General features: G+C 40.5%; 1 protein-coding gene across 8 annotated transcripts in view; it reads right to left on the reverse strand.

Annotated features, from left to right (window-relative positions):
* The window catches only part of LOC142107327 (voltage-gated potassium channel KCNC1-like), a 104,147-nt gene that overhangs the window by 45,829 nt on the left and 38,144 nt on the right, over positions 1–20,174 (reverse strand). The window contains exon 3 of one of the 8 annotated variants that reach the window (XM_075190702.1): positions 19,497–20,074. The exons of the other annotated variants lie outside the window; for them this stretch is intronic. Coding sequence (XP_075046803.1) covers positions 20,049–20,074 — 26 coding nt within the window. The 3' untranslated portion in view covers positions 19,497–20,048. Of the gene's footprint in view, positions 1–19,496; positions 20,075–20,174 lie in introns of those variants that run through there. 8 annotated transcript variants of the gene reach the window in all.

The following is a 20,174-nucleotide window of genomic DNA, read 5'->3' on the forward strand; positions in this document are numbered from 1 at the left end:
TTTCTTATATTTATGGACTAATAAATCCTCTTTCCCAATATTTAAAAAGGGAGAAAAATGAAACCCAACACATTACTGATCAGTGGTTAATAAAAATAATTTAATAACAAAGATTCGAGAGAGGAACCGTTATGCCAAACTAAACTGATCATTTTATACGAGGAAGATCCAATTGTAAACTAAATCTTGGGGTGCTTTATAATGTTTGATACAGTTCTACATAATATACATAAGATGAAAGCACTGGAACTAGGTGAAAAATATACAATAGTAGATAATCTGGATTGGAGTAAGTGGGTAGTTATAAATGTAACATATTCAGATTAGAACACACCAGATCACTGTGAAAGTGTAACTTCACTTCCCTCCATTTGTACTATAGTGTTGTTAGTTTTTAGGGCAGTCTGAAGTATTGAAGATATTTCCTTGGAAAAATTTGCCATTTTCCCTGCACAGTATCACTTCTCCTTATGGTGGATGCAATTCTCAGTATCTGATATCTGGGTTGTAGTGATTTATGTCTGAATATATTTCACTGAACACAGCCACGCTTCCCTGGAATTGTTTACAGATGTGTGCTAGTATATATTTCCTTGGCTGTCGACCTGATTCAAGTGATCTTGAAAGATACTAATCTTGGTTACATATAATCTGATTTTATGCTTTATTTACTACAAGAGACCTTGGCTGACAGCCAATAGTATATAAAATGTATTTTCTTTTCATTTTCAGTGTTTAATGTGTGTTCTTAAAGCCTCTTACACGCACTTAGGGGCTAAATTTATCAAACTGCGGGTTTGAAAAAGTGGAGATGTTGCCTATAGCAACCAATCAGATTCTAGCTGTCATTTTGTAGAATGCACAAAATAAATGATAACTAGAATCTGATTGGTTGCAATAGGCAACATCTCCACCTTTTTAAACCCGCGGTTTAGTAAATATACCCCTTTGACTCTGAAGGCCTGGTCATTAAGGAAAGTAAGGAGAAAATGGAGTAAATGTTCTCTGGGACAAACCATGTTACAATACAAGGGGTGCAAATTAGTTGGCACATAAGTTAAATTCTGGCTCTTTTTCCATGTAGCACAGAAATACTTGATAGCTTTATTTTTACACTGAAATTTAAAGTTGATCCAGGACATGTTCTACCCCAGCTATAAATCTGTCCCCACATTTTAAATTTACCTCCCCCTCCAATGCAACATGCAAAGTTACTCCTTTTTTATGCTTCACTCTCCTTAATGACTCCGGCCCTGACAGTCCTAAAAAATAATATAAGCAAAAGGACATGTACACACACATTTCCTGACAAACCCACGTTAGGATTTGCATCAATTAAGACCATACATGCCAACTTTCAAAACTTCTCACCCGAGAGATGCTGGGGGAGAAGTCATGTGACAGGGGGTAGGAGGAGGTGTGTTGACATCATGGCGTCACCATAGCCCCGCCCCTACTATAAAATGCTGAAATTCACGGCATTGAATAGCGGGTTCGGGGCTTAACGACGCGATTAAGTCCCGCCCTCGCCATTTAATGCCGGGAATTTTCGGCGAAACCGGGAGGTTTGTCTACTCTTCCGGGAGTCTGGGAGGACTCCCTCAAATTCGGGTGCCTCCCGGTAACCCCAGGAGAGTAGGCAAGTATGATTAAGACACTGCTTGCAGTGTTCACAAGCGTTAATGCTCTGTAACTTACAATACAGTTATATGGGGCGCTCATTAAGTACATAATACACTATGCTGCAGGGAAGATTATAGGGCAAGCTATTAACGCTCTTATGAATGCAAGGACAAGATACGAGGTTTTGTCTATGCTTTTACCTGGCGCTGACTCTGTTTCAACACCTGTGTGTACAAGTTTTAGAGTAAGTGTGAGATGAGCTTAAAAAAGCCAAAATTCTAAATTGTATAATGTGAATACCTTCTACTTTAATACATGTTTTATTGTACTTTATTGTGTTATCAGTAGAAGGTTGTTTGGATGGTTGTAACTGGCCTCACCATAACCGTAGGTATAATTACTAATCTGCAGGTCTCCACCCAAAGTGTGGGTTAAATCCATTTCATTTTAATAGCTATTTTAATAGGAGGGAACATAATGAAACCGATAAGTGTGGTGCAGTTAAGAAGCTAAATGTTAAATATAAAAGCTGCCTTTCTATCATAAGACAATAGAAAAATGAATGACACATGACATACAAACAATGATTTTCGAATCAACCTATTATCAGTTTTGGAATATAAATGGAAAATGTGGGTGGCGTTCTTCAATTTTTTTTTAATCTAATTATCTGCGGACTGTGCCAACTAGAGTTTGATCTGAGGGCAGCACTGAGACTGTGATTTAAATTCTTACCGTCTATGTAACAGAGATGTTTAATACAATTAAATAAATGTTTAGTGGTCTATTCAGTCCAATGTCCAAGGTGGTTTCATTTCCAAGCTATTTCACTATGTCTTGTTATCAAAGTATTGGCAACTGAGTTTGCCTTGTTAAATGTGTTTCACAATATATAATACAACCAGTTCTCATTCCCATTTACATTATTAAATGGGCCAAAATCTCGTTAGCCTCTTTAGTCTTTAGAAATGTTCAGTAAAATGTAAGAAGCTATGTTATTTTTCAAGCAGAGTTTTATTTATGTGTATATTAGTATTAAAGTAGATCTTCAGTCTATATGAGTTATTGCCTGAAAGCTCTCCTCCCACAATTAGGAAAATTCAACCGCAAGAGGGCAATAAGCCGCTGCAGCGGAGTACAGGGGGTAGATTTAACAAACCGTCTAAAAAGGAAAAGTGGATGGGTTGTCCATAGCAACCAATCAGATTCCAGCTACCATAAACCTAGTACATTCTAGAGAATGGTAGCTAGAATCTGATTGGTTGCTATGGGCAACACCTGCACTTTTAGAAGGTTTGATGTATCTACCTCCAGTATTTCCCAAACGGCAAGGGTCCCTGCCATTGGACCGCTGCCATTCTGCTAGATGGAGCCGGGGGGGGGGGGGCTTATAATTATACCTTTAGGGAGGGGTGGACAGTACAGTAAATTATTTACTGTAGATAGGATTGCAGCAACAAATACATCACATTAAAGTACAGAAACAAAGGACGTACAAGACTTAGACATGAGGATTATCATGTAGACACAAGCAGATATTTGTAGAGAAATGATTTGCTTCTGAGTTTGCATATTTTGTACTGCAGCAATGACATAATAGAGGTCGAATAGATTAAGGCTGATGAGGAATAGCTGAATCCTGTATATATCTAAATAAATATATATATATATATACTCTATCTATCTCTATATTGTGGTCAAAGTTGAAATGTAGAGGTGGCTGTATGGCATGCCAACATATAAACCCGTGTGTGTATGTGTTATTGTTTTCCAACTCTGTTCACCTAGTATTTATTGTATGAATATTACACTTGGCCCCTCTGTTTTAACTTCTACTGTGGAGCGATGTCATACATACTGCAGTGGGCAAAGCTTGTCTAATAAGTGCGTTCAGGCAGATAGATCGGTCAGACAAACCTAATAGATTATTTCTATTGAAATGGAAATTGCCACAAAATAGTTTTTCCTAACAATTGGCTCCTGAGATTCACATATGGCTTCTATGTAATAAGCATTTCTTTAGGCAAACAATGCAAATGTTTAATTATTTTACAGTACAATACACCGATGCAAAGTGTTTTTCTCAGTGATGCCTGCAAACAATACTACCAAGGAACAGTCTACTGAAACATTGAGCTTCACAGTGCAAAACAAGACAACACCGCCATTTGTTATACGGTGGATGTGAGAATTTGGAATTTAAATTCAATAAAATTGACCTTGTCACAGAATTGTCACAAGTACAAAATGTCACCTTTAATGCCTGTCCTGAACAAAGGTTTTATTACGTATTACATATATCGCACTAATGTGCGCTCAGAAAAGCAATGGAACAAATGAAACACCTGACACTTAAGTGAAATATCTCACCTGTCACCCTGTGATTCTCCACGCTGATTCATATGGAACTTAAGGTCCAATGAGCTCTATAGCAATTGTGCTACGGTAATGGTGATTTAATTACAAGGGGTGGGATGTAAGGATAGAGGTAGACAGTACTTTAACTATAACCTGTAGCTCAGAGCCCCAGAGGGGTTCTAGAATAAATTTTTGGGGCTCTCTGATTGTCATTTGCAACCCCCTCTTTTGTCGTCCAAAAACAATGGCACACTGACATTTGGGGCCCCCGTCTTGAACCACTGAACCAGCACATGAGAAAGAGAAGCGTATAAGAGTGTCCTAGACCGGTTCTATGATCATGGGACAACATAGGTATAAGTACAGTACTAACTGATTGGTTGCTATAGGCAACATCGCCACTTTTTCAAACCCGCAGTTTAGTAAATATACCCCCAAGTGTTTATTATGATATAAGTAAAACTAACTGTACTTTTATCTTCAGCAGTATTCTTTTCTTGTAACTGGCGAAGGGAGGTTTGACAATCCTAGTACTGGGAGACTGTGAAGGGTATTGAGGACAATTTATAATAGCTCCTGTGTGATTTCTCCTGATAATGGATTTTAAGGCTGTCAGTAGAAGTGTTGGACTTTATCATAAAGGTATTTTATTTCTTTGTGGCTAAGAACATTGTTTTGCAGTGTGAATGTTCCTATGAGATGCCTTTTTTTTTTTTTGCAGATTTGATTCACACCAATTTCTGTTGAACATTAGTTGGGGGACTATTGTACTAGTAAACTTTTCATTTTGGCAGTGCTAATTTGATCAGATTCTATCAACTTATATTAAGGCTTTCATTTCGTGTACACATTATTTACAGATTGTTACATTGTCAGTGCAGTAATATTACTAGTGGTAGTAGGATAGGACTTCTTTCCAGTGTCGGACTGGGGCATGAAGGGCCCACCGGGGGACTGCAACGATAGGGGCCCACCAGTGGGGGTGTGGCCGGCCATCATAGAGGCGGGACCAGACACTAGAGGGGGAGTGGTCAGCTCACGAAGGACAGCTAGTACAATAGTGTAGTATATAAAGAATGCAGTGTGTATATAAAGAGTACACAGTCTTGACCTGCCGGCTGGATGACAGGATACGTATGTTCAGCAGCCATTCATTAATTCCTGGTTTAAGTTAAATATTCTACGAGTATTCCCTTTATTATTCCGCTCACACAGTTTGTGTGTAACACACTTACTGACAAGAAGTCTGATGTGCGTAGGGGGAACTGTTCCCTGTGGTCAAACCCTTATCTGGAAATATCTGACAAGAATCCCTGGACCTGGTCTCCCAGCAGGCACACGCTCCTCTGTTTAACACGCTGGCAGGATCTGGGCACACGTACTGTGTGTAACACGGGTGATATCAGGATGGTGATTGGGGAACTCTCTACACACCAGGCCGGCAGTGAGAATGATTACAAAGGTTTATAACAAGCAGACGAGATGAACTCTGTACACACAGCAGCAAGGACGCCAGGGAGGGTAGCGGGGATACCGAACATGTGAGCTGAATGGGCTCCGCCCACTTCTAGAAGGGGGTGTGGCCGTAAGGCAGCGGGGCCTACCGGTGATTTTTCCGGTAGCCCTGTGGGCCAGTCCGACACTGCTTCTTTCTATCCAAGTTCTGTTACTGGGTACAGGGGCAAACGCAGGATTTGTAGAGGGGGGTTTCCACACCACGCCGCTAGTGGGCGTGACCAGCATGCATGGGGGTGTGGCTATAATTTGAGACAGTGCTTGGCTGCTCTCCAACTCTTCCTATCACCATAATATACATGGGCAATGCTGCGTGCACTACTGTTAGGTGCACGCAGATCTCCCTTTTCAAGCAGAGCCGTGTGAAGCGGGGGCAGGGTCCAGCCACCTCAATTATACAGTGCCCCAGGCTTGGGGGGTTTCCATGCACTAGCAAAACCCCCTTTGGTTTATCTATGGGGTACTCTCATGAAAGGGTTCACCATAGCACAAATTTTTGAAAGTGAGCACACAGACTTTGATATAGACAAGATAACATCACGTCCATTGGTGTAACACGCTCCCTATAGCAAAATTTCCATGGGTGCCCAGCATGCCCATCCCCCTTTGTCAACCCAAACGGGGCTTCAATGCGTCTGCTCAGAATAGCAGAGAGCAGAATGGGGTCACTGCAGCCGATGGACTGGCATTGGCGGTCCCACCTTATCGCTAGGTTCTATAACCAACGCCCTGTAGCTCCACACCTGCTCACATCAGAATTCTTGCAAATGTATATAAAATATACTATAACACCAAACCTAATAAAAACACTTATTATAAAACTCCATATATAAGTCCTATATTCATACACGTGAAATTAATAAATCTGCATTTGCAAGGGTCATGCAACAATATAATAATCTTACGTTTGTCTGCTTTTTCATCAATTTTAATATGTACTATATGTAAAATGAGACAGAATAACGAAAAGAAACTTTAACTATTTCCTAGACACAAAAAACTGGGTTGTCAACAGGACTGTGCAGAGAAACTGTGTCTGAAAGATAGGGTAGTGAACTGTGCAAAAATTGCATGTACATATAATAAAATCATTAAATAACAAAAAGGCTGCTGTAGACTATGAGCCTCATTTAGAGTCGGACGCAATTTATAATAAAATCTTGGAAATTGCATTCCGTAATTTACACAGTATTTAGAGTGGCGTGGATCCGTGCGACTTAGAATACTGTGCAAACTGCACAAACACCCCTTTTATCTGCCTTATGGGCCGGCGTGCAAGTGTATCATGCACAGCGCCCTGTACAGCATATAATTAAATAAGTAAACATTTTTTTTAAATAATAATATAAAAATTGTTCTTTTTATGTAAAGAATGAGAAGGGTGTCTTTATATCCAGCTCTCCACCGTTCTGTTTTTTAATAAATAAATGTAGAATAGACAGATAATGACATAGGGACATAGTGGTGGACGACAAAAATGTAAAGGGGACAAAGAACAAGATCTACTATCCTGAGACTGCTGTGTGCACAGCACCATTGTAGCTAACTAGCGATTAATGTAAAAAGATATGGAGGAGAGGAGGATTTAAACATAGTTACGTGGCCATAGCCTAAGTCAGGTGTGGGATCGACTGTCATAGGAACATTACTGCTTATGTGATAGGTAACATTAGTCAGTGAGATATTAACATGCTATAATAAGATGCTATTATGCTATTAAATAAACTATTCATTTTGAACAGATACAATACACAAATTAGGCAACAGTATAGGTGCAAGTCATTAAAAGGTTTACTTGGTGCAAATCCCCCAGCTTCCCCACACCCTACATCTCCATCAGTTTTTATTTATTTATTTTATTTCCCACTTGCTAATTTTATATTTTTATTAAATTACTTTTTTTTAGTCAGTGAAGACTGTAAAGAGTCGCAATAGGCTTCAATACCGTTCTCCTCTCCTATTTATCAGTGCTGATAGGTTCAGTGTAAACTGGATCTTATGGTAACTCTCAGTCCAGCTAGCATTAGACCTGATTTACAAGGATTTTCTATAGCTCCCTGATACTATACCTGCCTGATTTTCCAATGTTAAAAGGGATGTGGCCTTTCAGAAATGGATGTGCATAGGCAAACCGAGGGGGGGTTTCCTAGTGCCTGGAAAATCCCTTCCAAGCCTGGGGCACTGTATAATTGAGGTGGCTGGACCCTGCCCCCGCTTCACACGGCTCTGCTCGAAAAGAGAGCTGGGTGCATCTAACAGTAGTGCACGCAGCATTGCCCATGTATATTATGGGGATAGGGAGAGTTGGAGAGCAGCCAAGCACTCTCTAAAATTATAGCCACGCCCCCATGCATGCTGGTCACACCCACAGGTGGCGTGGTGTGGAAACCCCTCTCTGCAAATCCTGCGTTTGCCCCTGATGTGGTCTCATGGGAAATGTTTGTTGGATCGGAGCATGGTTTGGAGGAATTGATAATGTGGACTAAGTTGCCCTGATTTTATAATCAGGAATGTTGGGAGGTGTAGGGCAAGGGAAAACAAATTCAGCTCTCCCATTGCTTATGCTTTCCTCCTCATAGGGGTTCCCCTGTAAGAATGCTATGGACATCATTAATATTTAGGCCCAAATACAGTTTGAAGGTGCAATTTTGCACCTTAGCAGAACCTTGTTGCAAGGCAGAGAAGGCAAATGTTTACATGTGTGACAAATATAGAGTTGATCCTAGGTCAACTCTAAATTGCAGTGTTACAATAAAGCTGCCAATATATGTTGTGCTAAATGCAAAACCAGACAATATTTATCCTGCATGAAAAAAAATGCATTTGCATTCTTTACGTTTAAACATGGTCTGTTCCCTTTGCATCCTTAAGCTGGATTTGCACCTATCTCTAAATGAGACCCTATTATGCAGGCAAGGCTAGATTTAGTAAGCTGCGGGTTTGAAAAAGTGGAGATGTTGCCTATAGCAACCAATCAGATTCTAGCTTTCATTTATTTATTACTTTCTACAAAATGACAGCTAGAATCTGATTGGTTGCTATAGGCAACATCCCCACTTTTTCAAACCCGCAGCTTACTAAATCTAGCCCAAAGAAGCTTTTGGCATGGCACCTGGTACTCGTTTTGCATTGATTGTAACACATACATCCACTATTATTTGTGTACAGTTGCACCTGCAGGATGTTCCACTAGAATACAGTGTACAAAAAAAATGTTTGCATTGGTAAACTTTAATCAATCAGACACATCACTTTTATCTCTTTGTCTTTTAATTAGAGATGGTCACTGACCCCCGTGTTTTGGTTTTGGATTCGGTTTTGGATCTGGATTACCGTCGTGTTTTGGTTTTGGTTTTGGTTTTGCAAAACCGCCATTGCGTGTTTTGGTTTTGGTTTTGGTTTTGTTTGGTTTTGTTTTGCTATTTTTTGGGAAAATCCATGTTTTTGGGCCTAAATTAACCCAATTTAGTGCTCCAACTGTTTTAGAGACAAGTAATCTAATTGTTGAGGTAATAAATCATCCAAAAAAACTGTTTAATTCTTCGTTGGTAGGCCTATTCTACACACAAAACAGATTGTCTTCCTCTCCATCTATGCATATTGGCAATGCAGCCATCGTCTTTGAATGTATATTACACCCTACACTTATAGTTAAATATGTAAAGAAATGGAAAAAGCCAGTTTGGTTTCTGTCTCTCAAGGCCCCCCTCCACTTGTATAAAATACCAAAATATTCAGCCATTATAGACTGTACAATATTAATTGACATGGAGAAAGCCAGTTTGGTTTCTGTCTCTCTAGGCCCCCCTCCACTTGTATAAAATACTAAAAAATTCAGCCATTATAGACTGTACAATATTAATTGACATGGAGAAAGACAGTTTGGGGTCACTCTGTCTCTCTAGGCCCCCCTCCACTTGTATAAAATACCAAAAAATTCAGCCATTATAGACTGTACAATATTAATTGACATGGAGAAAGCCAGTTTGGTTTCTGTCTCTCTAGGCCCCCCTCCACTTGTATAAAATACTAAAAAATTCAGCCATTATAGACTGTACAATATTATGAAAAATGGACAAAGCCAGTTTAGGGTCACTCTGTCTATGACACCCTACCCTTAAGGATAAATTGCCCTAACAGCAGCCTTTCAAGATGGTATGTGATATGGAAATGCCACAAGTCCCTTTCCTCTTTGGGGGTAGATTGCACCCTACACTTACATAGAAAGTTTTAAAAAGATGTTATCGGCATCATCTTCAGCTTCATCCTCACCCTCATCAGTGTGTACGTCATCATCACAGACTATCAATTCATCGCCGCTTGAATCCGCCATTAGAGAACAGTCAGTGCTTGGATGTCTTGGATGGTGAAGGCCTTCCTCGTGGAAGATGTAGTTCATTTTTATAAACATCATTTTCTCCACATTTTTGGGAAGTAACCTTCTACGGCGATCACTGACTAAGTTCCCTGCTGTGCTGAACACTCGTTCAGAGTACACACTGGAGGGTGGGCAGCTTAGGTATTGCAAAGCAAGTTTGTACATGGGTTTCCAAATGGCCTGCTTTTCTTCCCAGTAAGGAAAGGGACTGTCTGACATTTCCATATCAACTACCTCTTGAAAGTAATCCTCCACCATCCTTTGCATGTTTATACTCATATTGGATGGAGTTATGGGCAAAGTGACACATTTTTTTGAAAAATCCTTCAAACCAGCCCAGATGTTAAATTGTTCTCGTCTGCCCCCTGTGTCTTCCCTGCTTCTTTTTTGGAAATTTAATTTTTTACGAGCAACAGCTTGAGAAAGTGAAGGAGGACACGTCGTCAAGCCGAGGCCCAGTTCAGCGGCCAACTTGCTGAGCAATAGCTCCTTGCAAAAGTTCACATCTCGCTCATTTACAAGTAAAGACTCAATGTAGGTTTTAAACCTTGGATCAAGCACAGTGGCCAAAACGTACTGATCCGAGTTCAAGATCTTAATAACTCGAGGATCATTGTGAAGCGAATTAAGTACTTGATCGACAAGGCCAACATACTTTGCTGAATTGCTTGCTTTCAGCTCCTCCTTCATTTTCTCAAGCTGCTTTTCCAATAGTCTAATTAAAGGAATGACTTGGCTCAAACTAGCAGAGTCTGCACTGACCTCACATGTCACAACTTCAAATGGTTTCAGCACCTTGCACAGCACTGAAAGGATTCCCCACTGTGCAAGAGTGAAATACATCCCCCCTCCTTTCCCAATGTCGTGACTTGTGCAATATGCTTGGATGGCTTTGCGCTGTTCCTCCATCCTCTGAAGCATGTACAGGGTGGAATTCCACCGAGTTACCACCTCTTGCTTAAGTTGGTGGCAGGGCAAGTTAAACTGCTCTTGGAGCTGCTGTAATCTCCTACATGCTGTGGCTGAATGCCTGAAATGGCCTGAAATTTTACGGGCCACCGAAAGCATCTCCTGCACCTCACGGTTATTTCGTAGGAAGCTCTGCACCACCAAGTTGATGGTGTGAGCAAAACAGGGAATATGTTGGAAATCACCCAGCTGTAATGCTCGCACTATATTGTTGGCGTTATCTGAAATGACATACCCTGGGGAGAGTCCGAGTGGTATAAGCCATGCATCAATCACATCTCTCAGTTTGCGTAACAAATTGTCAGCCGTATGCCTGTTAGTGAAGCCGGTGATACAAAGAGTGGCCTGCCTGTGACAAATGTTACGTAGTGGTGTACATGCTGCTGCTGTTCCTGCTGGTGAAGGTGAATGACCAACCCAGTGGGCTGTCACAGTCATATAGTCTTTGGTTTGGCCACTTCCACTTGTCCACATATCTGTGGTTAAGTGAACAGTGGGCAGAATGGCATTTTTCAGCGCAATCTCTACATTTTTACACACTTTTTGGTATAGTTGTGGAATAGCTTTACGGGAGAAATGGTGTCGCGATGGAATTCTGTAACGCGGACACAAAACCTCAATTAACTGTGAAAAACCAGCTGCGTTTATTGTGGAGATTGGACGCAGATCTAACACTAACATTGCAGCCATGGCGTCTGTGATTCACTTGGCGACTGGGTGACTGCTGTCATATTTGCTTCCCCTCGCAAATGATTGTTTCACAGTTAATTGCTGAAATGTAGGACTGCTCATTTTATTCACCTGCCTCTGGGATGACGATTCACCCCCAGCAGCAGCAACAGCAGCAGCAGGACTAACGCTTTCTTCAGAGGAATCAATAATAGTGCCGGAGTCATCCAGCCTTAAGTGGGATGCCGGGCTAACTCCGAGCGCTACTGAGGATATTGATGAGGATGGTGTGGTGGGTGTATTTTGTAGCCGTCGGTATGTCGGTGAGCGGAGGGTCTTAGCTGATGAGGGAGTGCTTGTATTCTTTTGGGAAGAACTTTCAGCTTTTCCCAACACTTTGCCATGAACTCTCGTTAAATGGCGTAACATAGACGAGGTTCCAAGATGGTTAAGGTCCCTCCCTCGACTGACTGTGGCTTCACATACACTACAAATGGCTATACAATTGTTGTCTGGATTTGGGTAGAAATAATTCCACACATAAGAAGTGGATTTTTTTGTTTTATGCCCAGGCATGACAATGGCCTTTTTCTTGTCACGTGCCAGAACTGCTGCCACTGGTGCAGGACTTACACAAACAACCTCATCCTCATCAACATCCTCATTAGCGCCCTCGTCGCCTACACAAATCTCCCCCTCATCCTCTTCTAATTCCAAAGTGGCATCCTCAATTTGGGTATCACCGGCTACACTCGGGCTATTAAGGCACACATCAGCAGAATGCTCACGATTAGACATCCCACTGTTGGATGGACTCTCCACAGGGATTGTTGTCATTTGTGAATCAGAGCAAATATTCTCCTGTAATGCCTCACTGGTATCTTGCAGCTCAGCTTTGACGCGTAACAGTAGTTGTGCACCAATTGTAGCCTGGGTAACTTTTTGGGATCTGCCACTAATAGCCAAAGGTGAAGGCCTCATTCTCTCTTTGCCACTGCGTGTGTAGAATGGCATGCTTGCAATTTTTTTTTTATCGTCACTTAACTTTTGCTCAGTTACACTTCTTTTTCGCTTCAATACAGTAAATTTTTTTTTGGTTTTTGTTTTTTGCACTAATTTGAAAACACTCTGTTGTTTGACATCGCCTTGGCCAGATGACGTACTGGGAACACTAACATCAGGACTGGTGACAGAACCTGGTTGCTCATTTAGATCATATGTGGACTGCTTTGAATCCATTCTGAGCGCAAACCACTGGGGAGTGCTAAAAATTATTGAGTAGATACTGCTGACAGATATGACTTTTGACAGCCAGAAATATTAATGCACAATTAGGGAGGACACCCCAAAAACACTGAGGAGTGCTAAAAATTATTGAGTAGATACTGCTGACAGATATGACTTTTGACAGCCAGAAATATTAATGCACAATTAGGGAGGACACCCCAAAAACACTGAGGTGTGCTACAAATTATTTAGTAGATACTGCTGACAGATATGACTTTTGACAGCCAGAAATATTAATGCACAATTAGGGAGGACGCCCCAAAAACACTGAGGAGTGCTAAAAATTATTGAGTAGATACTGCTGACAGATATGACTTTTGACAGCCAGAAATATTAATGCACAATTAGGGAGGACACCCCAAAAACACTGAGGAGTGCTAAAAATTATTGAGTAGATACTGCTGACAGATATGACTTTTGACAGCCAGAAATATTAATGCACAATTAGGGAGGACACCCCAAAAACACTGAGGAGTGCTAAAAATTATTGAGTAGATACTGCTGACAGATATGACTTTTGACAGCCAGAAATATTAATGCACAATTAGGGAGGACACCCCAAAAACACTGAGGAGTGCTAAAAATTATTGAGTAGATACTGCTGACAGATATGACTTTTGACAGCCAGAAATATTAATGCACAATTAGGGAGGACACCCCAAAAACACTGAGGAGTGCTAAAAATTATTGAGTAGATACTGCTGACAGATATGACTTTTGACAGCCAGAAATATTAATGCACAATTAGGGAGGACACCCCAAAAACACTGAGGAGTGCTAAAAATTATTGAGTAGATACTGCTGACAGATATGACTTTTGACAGCCAGAAATATTAATGCACAATTAGGGAGGACACCCCAAAAACACTGAGGAGTGCTAAAAATTATTGAGTAGATACTGCTGACAGATATGACTTTTGACAGCCAGAAATATTAATGCACAATTAGGGAGGACACCCCAAAAACACTGAGGAGTGCTAAAAATTATTGAGTAGATACTGCTGACAGATATGACTTTTGACAGCCAGAAATATTAATGCACAATTAGGGAGGACACCCCAAAAACACTGAGGAGTGCTAAAAATTATTGAGTAGATACTGCTGACAGATATGACTTTTGACAGCCAGAAATATTAATGCACAATTAGGGAGGACACCCCAAAAACACTGAGGAGTGCTAAAAATTATTGAGTAGATACTGCTGACAGATATGACTTTTGACAGCCAGAAATATTAATGCACAATTAGGGAGGACACCCCAAAAACACTGAGGAGTGCTAAAAATTATTGAGTAGATACTGCTGACAGATATGACTTTTGACAGCCAGAAATATTAATGCACAATTAGGGAGGACACCCCAAAAACACTGAGGAGTGCTAAAAATTATTGAGTAGATACTGCTGACAGATATGACTTTTGACAGCCAGAAATATTAATGCACAATTAGGGAGGACACCCCAAAAACACTGAGGAGTGCTAAAAATTATTGAGTAGATACTGCTGACAGATATGACTTTTGACAGCCAGAAATATTAATGCACAATTAGGGAGGACACCCCAAAAACACTGAGGAGTGCTAAAAATTATTGAGTAGATACTGCTGACAGATATGACTTTTGACAGCCAGAAATATTAATGCACAATTAGGGAGGACACCCCAAAAACACTGAGGTGTGCTACAAATTATTTAGTAGATACTGCTGACAGATATGACTTTTGACAGCCAGAAATATTAATGCACAATTATGGGGGACACCCCAAAAGCGCTGGGGAGTGCCAAATATGAAGAAAAAATAATAAACCTCTATCCTCCTCTCTGCACTAGCGATTTTGGTTAGAGCAATTGCAAGAACAATATGGTATTCTCTGTCCCTGCTCTAATTAGCCTATGACTACACCCTGCTCTCTCCCTCTGTCAAATGGCGATGGATTGCTGTGGAGGCGTGTATTTATAAAGTTGAAGTATCGCGAGAACCGAGTCCCGAGATCCGACGACGTCACAATGACGTTCGGCCTCGATTTGGATTCGGAATGGGCGGGAGAGTACCGAGCTGCTCAGCTCGGTACTCGGATACCCAAAGTTCGGGTGGGTTCGGTTCTCGGAGAACCGGACCCGCCCATCTCTACTTTTAATAAAAGGGCCAAGGGAGCAAATAAGCCCATACCTCCCAAGTGTCCCGATTCCAGCGGGACAGTCCTGATTTCAGTGGACTGTCCCACTGTCCCGCCCGACTTTCAATTTGTCCCGGTATTGGTGCACATAACAGCCAGTTTCCAGGGTGGTCTAGGGGGAAGTGGGGCAGGACGTCTGTCCAAAAAACGCTATTGCGCATGCGCAAACAGGAAGTTTGTGGGCGGTGATTAGGCTCTGCGGGGGCATGGCTTACTTGTCCCTCTTCCGGACCTCCAAATGTTGGGAGGTATGACTATACCCTTGTTATTTGGTAATGCTGCTTCAATGAGGGAGCTGTGCCAAAGGAACATAAGTAAACAGTCCCATCTCAGATGACCAAAAAATATATACACTTTGGGGGGTAATTATGTAATTGTGCACGTAGCTCAATATTAGACACATATTTCTACACTGCATCTGCACATCATAAATGACCAACGCTGACCTCACGGTTTGGTTACTAAAATATTAAACTTTCACAAGTGTTAATTTCAAAATATTTCGTTCTTGTACATTTAACGAAAAAAACAACCAAATCATATTCACATAAAAATGATCTATCTGTTGCAAGATCAATAAAAGTTTCCATAACATTAAATATTTGACAATGAATGTACAGTAAATATTTCACACCTTATAATTGCTCTATAGCTGAGTGCAAATCTTTGTCCTCTGTTATCAATAACAGTATACAGTATTCTGCTGTCCTTTCATAGACTTACACAACCTTTGCTCAGATTTCTTACATCTTCTAACAATTGTATTCATGTACAGTAGTTTACATGTACACATTTCAGTCGACTTCACCATTATTCCTTTTTGTAATTTGAATTCTACCCAAGCTAATTTCATGGGTTATTTTTTTTTGTAAGTGGCGGGGGTCAAATAATTTTATTTAATTTGTATATTACAGGAAAAAATAGCAATTGCTATTAGCAATTAGTTAATGACTTAATTTACTGTATGACTTGTAACATTTATAGGGAAAATGAATATGTGTATTTTATTAGAGAATACGCTCACTATAAGAGACACAATAAATGTTATATGTTATATATAAATGATGTGTGTGCTTCTTAACTTGGTCTATAGCTTTTTTCCAACCCTATATAGATATATATTGTTATTATTTATTTTAATTTTAATACAAACAGCATTTGTGTGCATGCAACAATATTCGCTTAGATGTCAGTGACATCTAAGCAGGGGTGTAGTAGAACGGACCACTCCTCCCTCCTCCGAGGACCCACTATTAGTCTCCCGCTCTGCTCTCAAAAGAACAGAGACCTTCTCTGGGTGGCGTATGCTCATTGGGCAGTCCACTCATGCTCAGAAGGACCACCTACGCTCCGCTCTATTGGGGAATCGGGAGACGAGAACTGCATCGCTAGGGCTTTACCCAAACTTGTCCTATGGCGCTCATCAATGCAATATTCTGCTCCTGCATCTAAGCCAATGTTGGAGCATGTTACATCTACATGACCTTACACTAGTTTATGGTCAAGAACACTTCTCTGGGTCTTACTAGAACTAGGGCTGTTCCTCTATGGAAACCCCGATGAGGTTTCTGAGTGAAGCAGAGGGGACCTGGTGGGGTGGATTTGGTGATCCTTCATCTGCTTAGTGGTGAATTCTGAGCAGAAACAATCTAATCAAGCAAGTGGTTTCTGTCCACTACACAAGAACCAAAGTCAGTTATTGGTGGGGTCGGTGGCTAATGTCGGATGCCAGCTCTCTATACCTGGCTTACATCCTCTTCTACACCTTCTGAGACCCCGAAAACTAAATGGCAGAGACATTGATGGGGGTTCCTCAAAGTTGTATAGTACAGTTTAAGGTTAAGTAGAAAAATAGTAATTTCAAAGGAACTTGTTATTGATAGCTTAAGGTATAAACTCCAATTTTATTGCATAGAGATTGAACAGTAAGGGGTATATTTACTAAACTGCGGGTTTGATAAAGTGGAGATGTTGCCTATAGCAACCAATCAGATTCTAGCTGTCATTTTGTAGAATGCACTAAATAAATGAAAGCTAGAATCTGATTGGTTGCTATAGGCAACATCTCTCCTTTTCCAAACCCGCAGTTTAGTAAATCTAGCCCTAAGTTGCTCTTGTCAAGCCTCAAATCGATTAACTGATCGCTACTTGCTATTCTATATTTTTATTTCTTGCAGCAAAATGAGATTTATATTTTTCACCTAAAGCCATTCATGGCAAGTTTGACACAAATATCTATCTGCTGAATAGAGAAATGGGTTTAAGTCTGTTTACTACCTACAGTTCAAATGCAGTTCCCATCCATGCATATATTAAATTGTCCTAGAAGCTATTTTGTCCTCAGGCCAGTGAACTAAAATAACATCCATGTTTCTAATATACATTGAAAGAAGATTCCTCTCTCTGAGACATTACTACCCCAGAGTTAATCAGTTCCTCTGTATTCGTGGGGTGAGGTTTGGGGAGACTGAGCTTCTTAGAGAAGATCCCGAAAACAACCTCTAACATCCATGTACTTTACAACCACACTCTGGGTTATATTTACTAAACTGCGGGTTTGAAATAGTGGAGATGTTGCCTATAGCAACCAATCAGATTCTTTCTATCATTTTGTAGAATGCACTAAATAAATGAGAGCTAGAATCTGATTGGCTGCTATAGGCAACACCTCCACTTTTTCAAACCCACAGTTTAGTGAATATGCCCCTCTGTCTGCAAACCTCCTATCTCTACAAGGTCATAGAACCCCTTGGTGGTATATAATATCTTTATACTTTATACTAGGTTGCAGAACTCTAGAGGTATCAGACACTAAGGGGTATATTTACTAAACTGCTGGTTTTGAAAAAGTGGAGGTATTGCCTATAGCAACCAATCAAATTCTAGTTATCATTTATTTGGTACATTCTACAAGATGACAGCTAGAATCTGATTGGTTACTATAGGCAACATCTCTACTTTTTTAAAACCACAGTTTAGTAAATATACCCTTAAGTCCATAGATCTCCTGCCAGTTTCCAGGTTACTCTCCCACATTACCCAGATCTCAGCACTCCTGATCTGCACTCCAATAATATGTTCGTGCCCTATTTAACAATATTATTGGCTTGATTAGAGCTAACAGTGTTTAACATAATAAGATGAAAACGACTGAAGAGCTCTGAAGAGAAGTGATTCCTTCCAGCTAGCACTGACTAATTATTACAGAATTAATGTATTAATATCTTACTTTCATGGAAGAAAATATTTTAGCAGGTTAAACTCGCTAATTAAGTTGGCTCCTTGGCAGAACTTTAACAAGTAGATTATATAGCAAATTATAGTACATAGAATGAAGCCATAGCTATCCCACAAATTGACTGGTTCACTCACCTTTCATTAGATTGTACGTTAACCGAAGGTGAGATAACCAGAGTTGTACCTAGGCTATAGTTTGAGAACCAATCTATCGAATGAATTGGGCATTGTGCTTCATATAGAGCTTGTTATACTCTAGGCAATCTATTAATATATGTTATTTTATTCGTTGAGTACCCAGCATGCTCACGGATGTCATCTACAGTGCAAAAGTACATAGGAGCAGTACTATACACCATAGCAACCAATCGGCAATCAGCTTTCATTGATTGCGATTCACTGTTAGACAGTTAAAGCAAATGTGTGATTGGCTGATATGGACTATTGTAGATTCACATGGCTAGCAAATAAATCCATGTCTCTTTAACCAACAAACCCTTACTACAGAAATGAAGGTCTAGTACTCTCTAATAAAACAGACGGATTCTATCAAATAAATCTTCCTTTATAGGTAAGTACAGCTCTGATTATGCACACTCATGTGAACTTCCCTCTGGTGTGAAAAGAGAGGGGTATATTTACTAAACTGCAGGTTTGAAAAAGTGGAGGTGTTGCCTATAGCAACCAATCAGATTCTAACTGTCATTTTGTAGAATGCACTAAATAAATGATAACTAGAATCTGATTGGTTGCTATAGGCAACATCTCCACTTTTTCAAACCCGCAGTTTAGTAAATATACCTCAAAGACTAGCTGCTGCCATACCATTAGTTACCAACAATGGCAACATAGGAAGGAGAGTAACCTGTTCTGCGCAACTACCACCCCCATTAAACGGTCCACTGAAAACTTTATTTAAACCAACAATGTAGCATCACTTAGCCCCACTAAGCACTTTTTCCCATTGCTGTCTGGTTGGACCAATATCTGAGGCACTAACCTCCTGTATTAAACTCCTATTGTCCTATATATTGTAAGCTTACCTCTTTGTTTACTGATGTTATATAAATAAATGTTATAATAATAATAGTTTGACAGGCTCTGGGCATACTTGAATTCTCTCCCGGAATGTCACAGGAGACCCCCTGGACACCCCAGAGGGCAGGCCACCGTCCTGCATTCTGCACACCTCCTAGTGAAGTGGGTGTAAGGGAGCCTTCAATGACTCTATATGTTGCAAATTATGTCATCCCCCCCCCCCCCCCTTCAGAGGGCAGTGGAGTAGAGTTGACAAATATGGCTCTGGGGTATAGAAGCTCTGAGCTGGGACAATGGGAAGTAAAGAGTTAGTTAACTTGAGGGACAGGGAGAGTAGAGGGTGAAGTGAAGGGTCATGGAAGGAATGTGGCACAGAGACAGGAGTGGGATGAGGCAGAGCAAAGGGCCTAGACTTGGGAACAGCTGTTGTATAATGTGGAAAGGGCTTAATATTAGTAGGTAAGTTGTCTTTATGCATTTATGTTAATATCCGCTAGTGTGTTTGCATGATGTGTTACAGGTTTTTTAGGTACTTAATGTAGGCCATAGTGTTTATGCATGAAATTGTGTGTGTGTGTGTGTGTGTGTGTGTGTGCGCTTAAAAATGTTTTTTTGCATGGTCTTGATTGTCCTGTAGTGCGGAAAATACCATATACACTTGTGTTTAGTCTTTATTTCACACTAAGTTACCTTTCCCTTACAAAGACTTCCTGAAATGCTTGACAAGCACAGCTGAAATGAATATATTGTGATAGCTAGATGAAAGCCCCTGCGGATGAAGCGATTGTGCGTCAGAAGGCATCAGCGCTCCATCGTTACACCACCAGCTTGCAAAGAGAAATACAATTAGCGCTCTTTCCAACATAGCCATCTAATAAAGTTGAGATTAGAATTCAATGCATACATTTTACTGTAGATGTGTAAGTA

Source organism: Mixophyes fleayi, chromosome 11, assembly GCF_038048845.1.
Source record: "Mixophyes fleayi isolate aMixFle1 chromosome 11, aMixFle1.hap1, whole genome shotgun sequence".
Taxonomy (NCBI): domain Eukaryota; kingdom Metazoa; phylum Chordata; class Amphibia; order Anura; family Limnodynastidae; genus Mixophyes; species Mixophyes fleayi.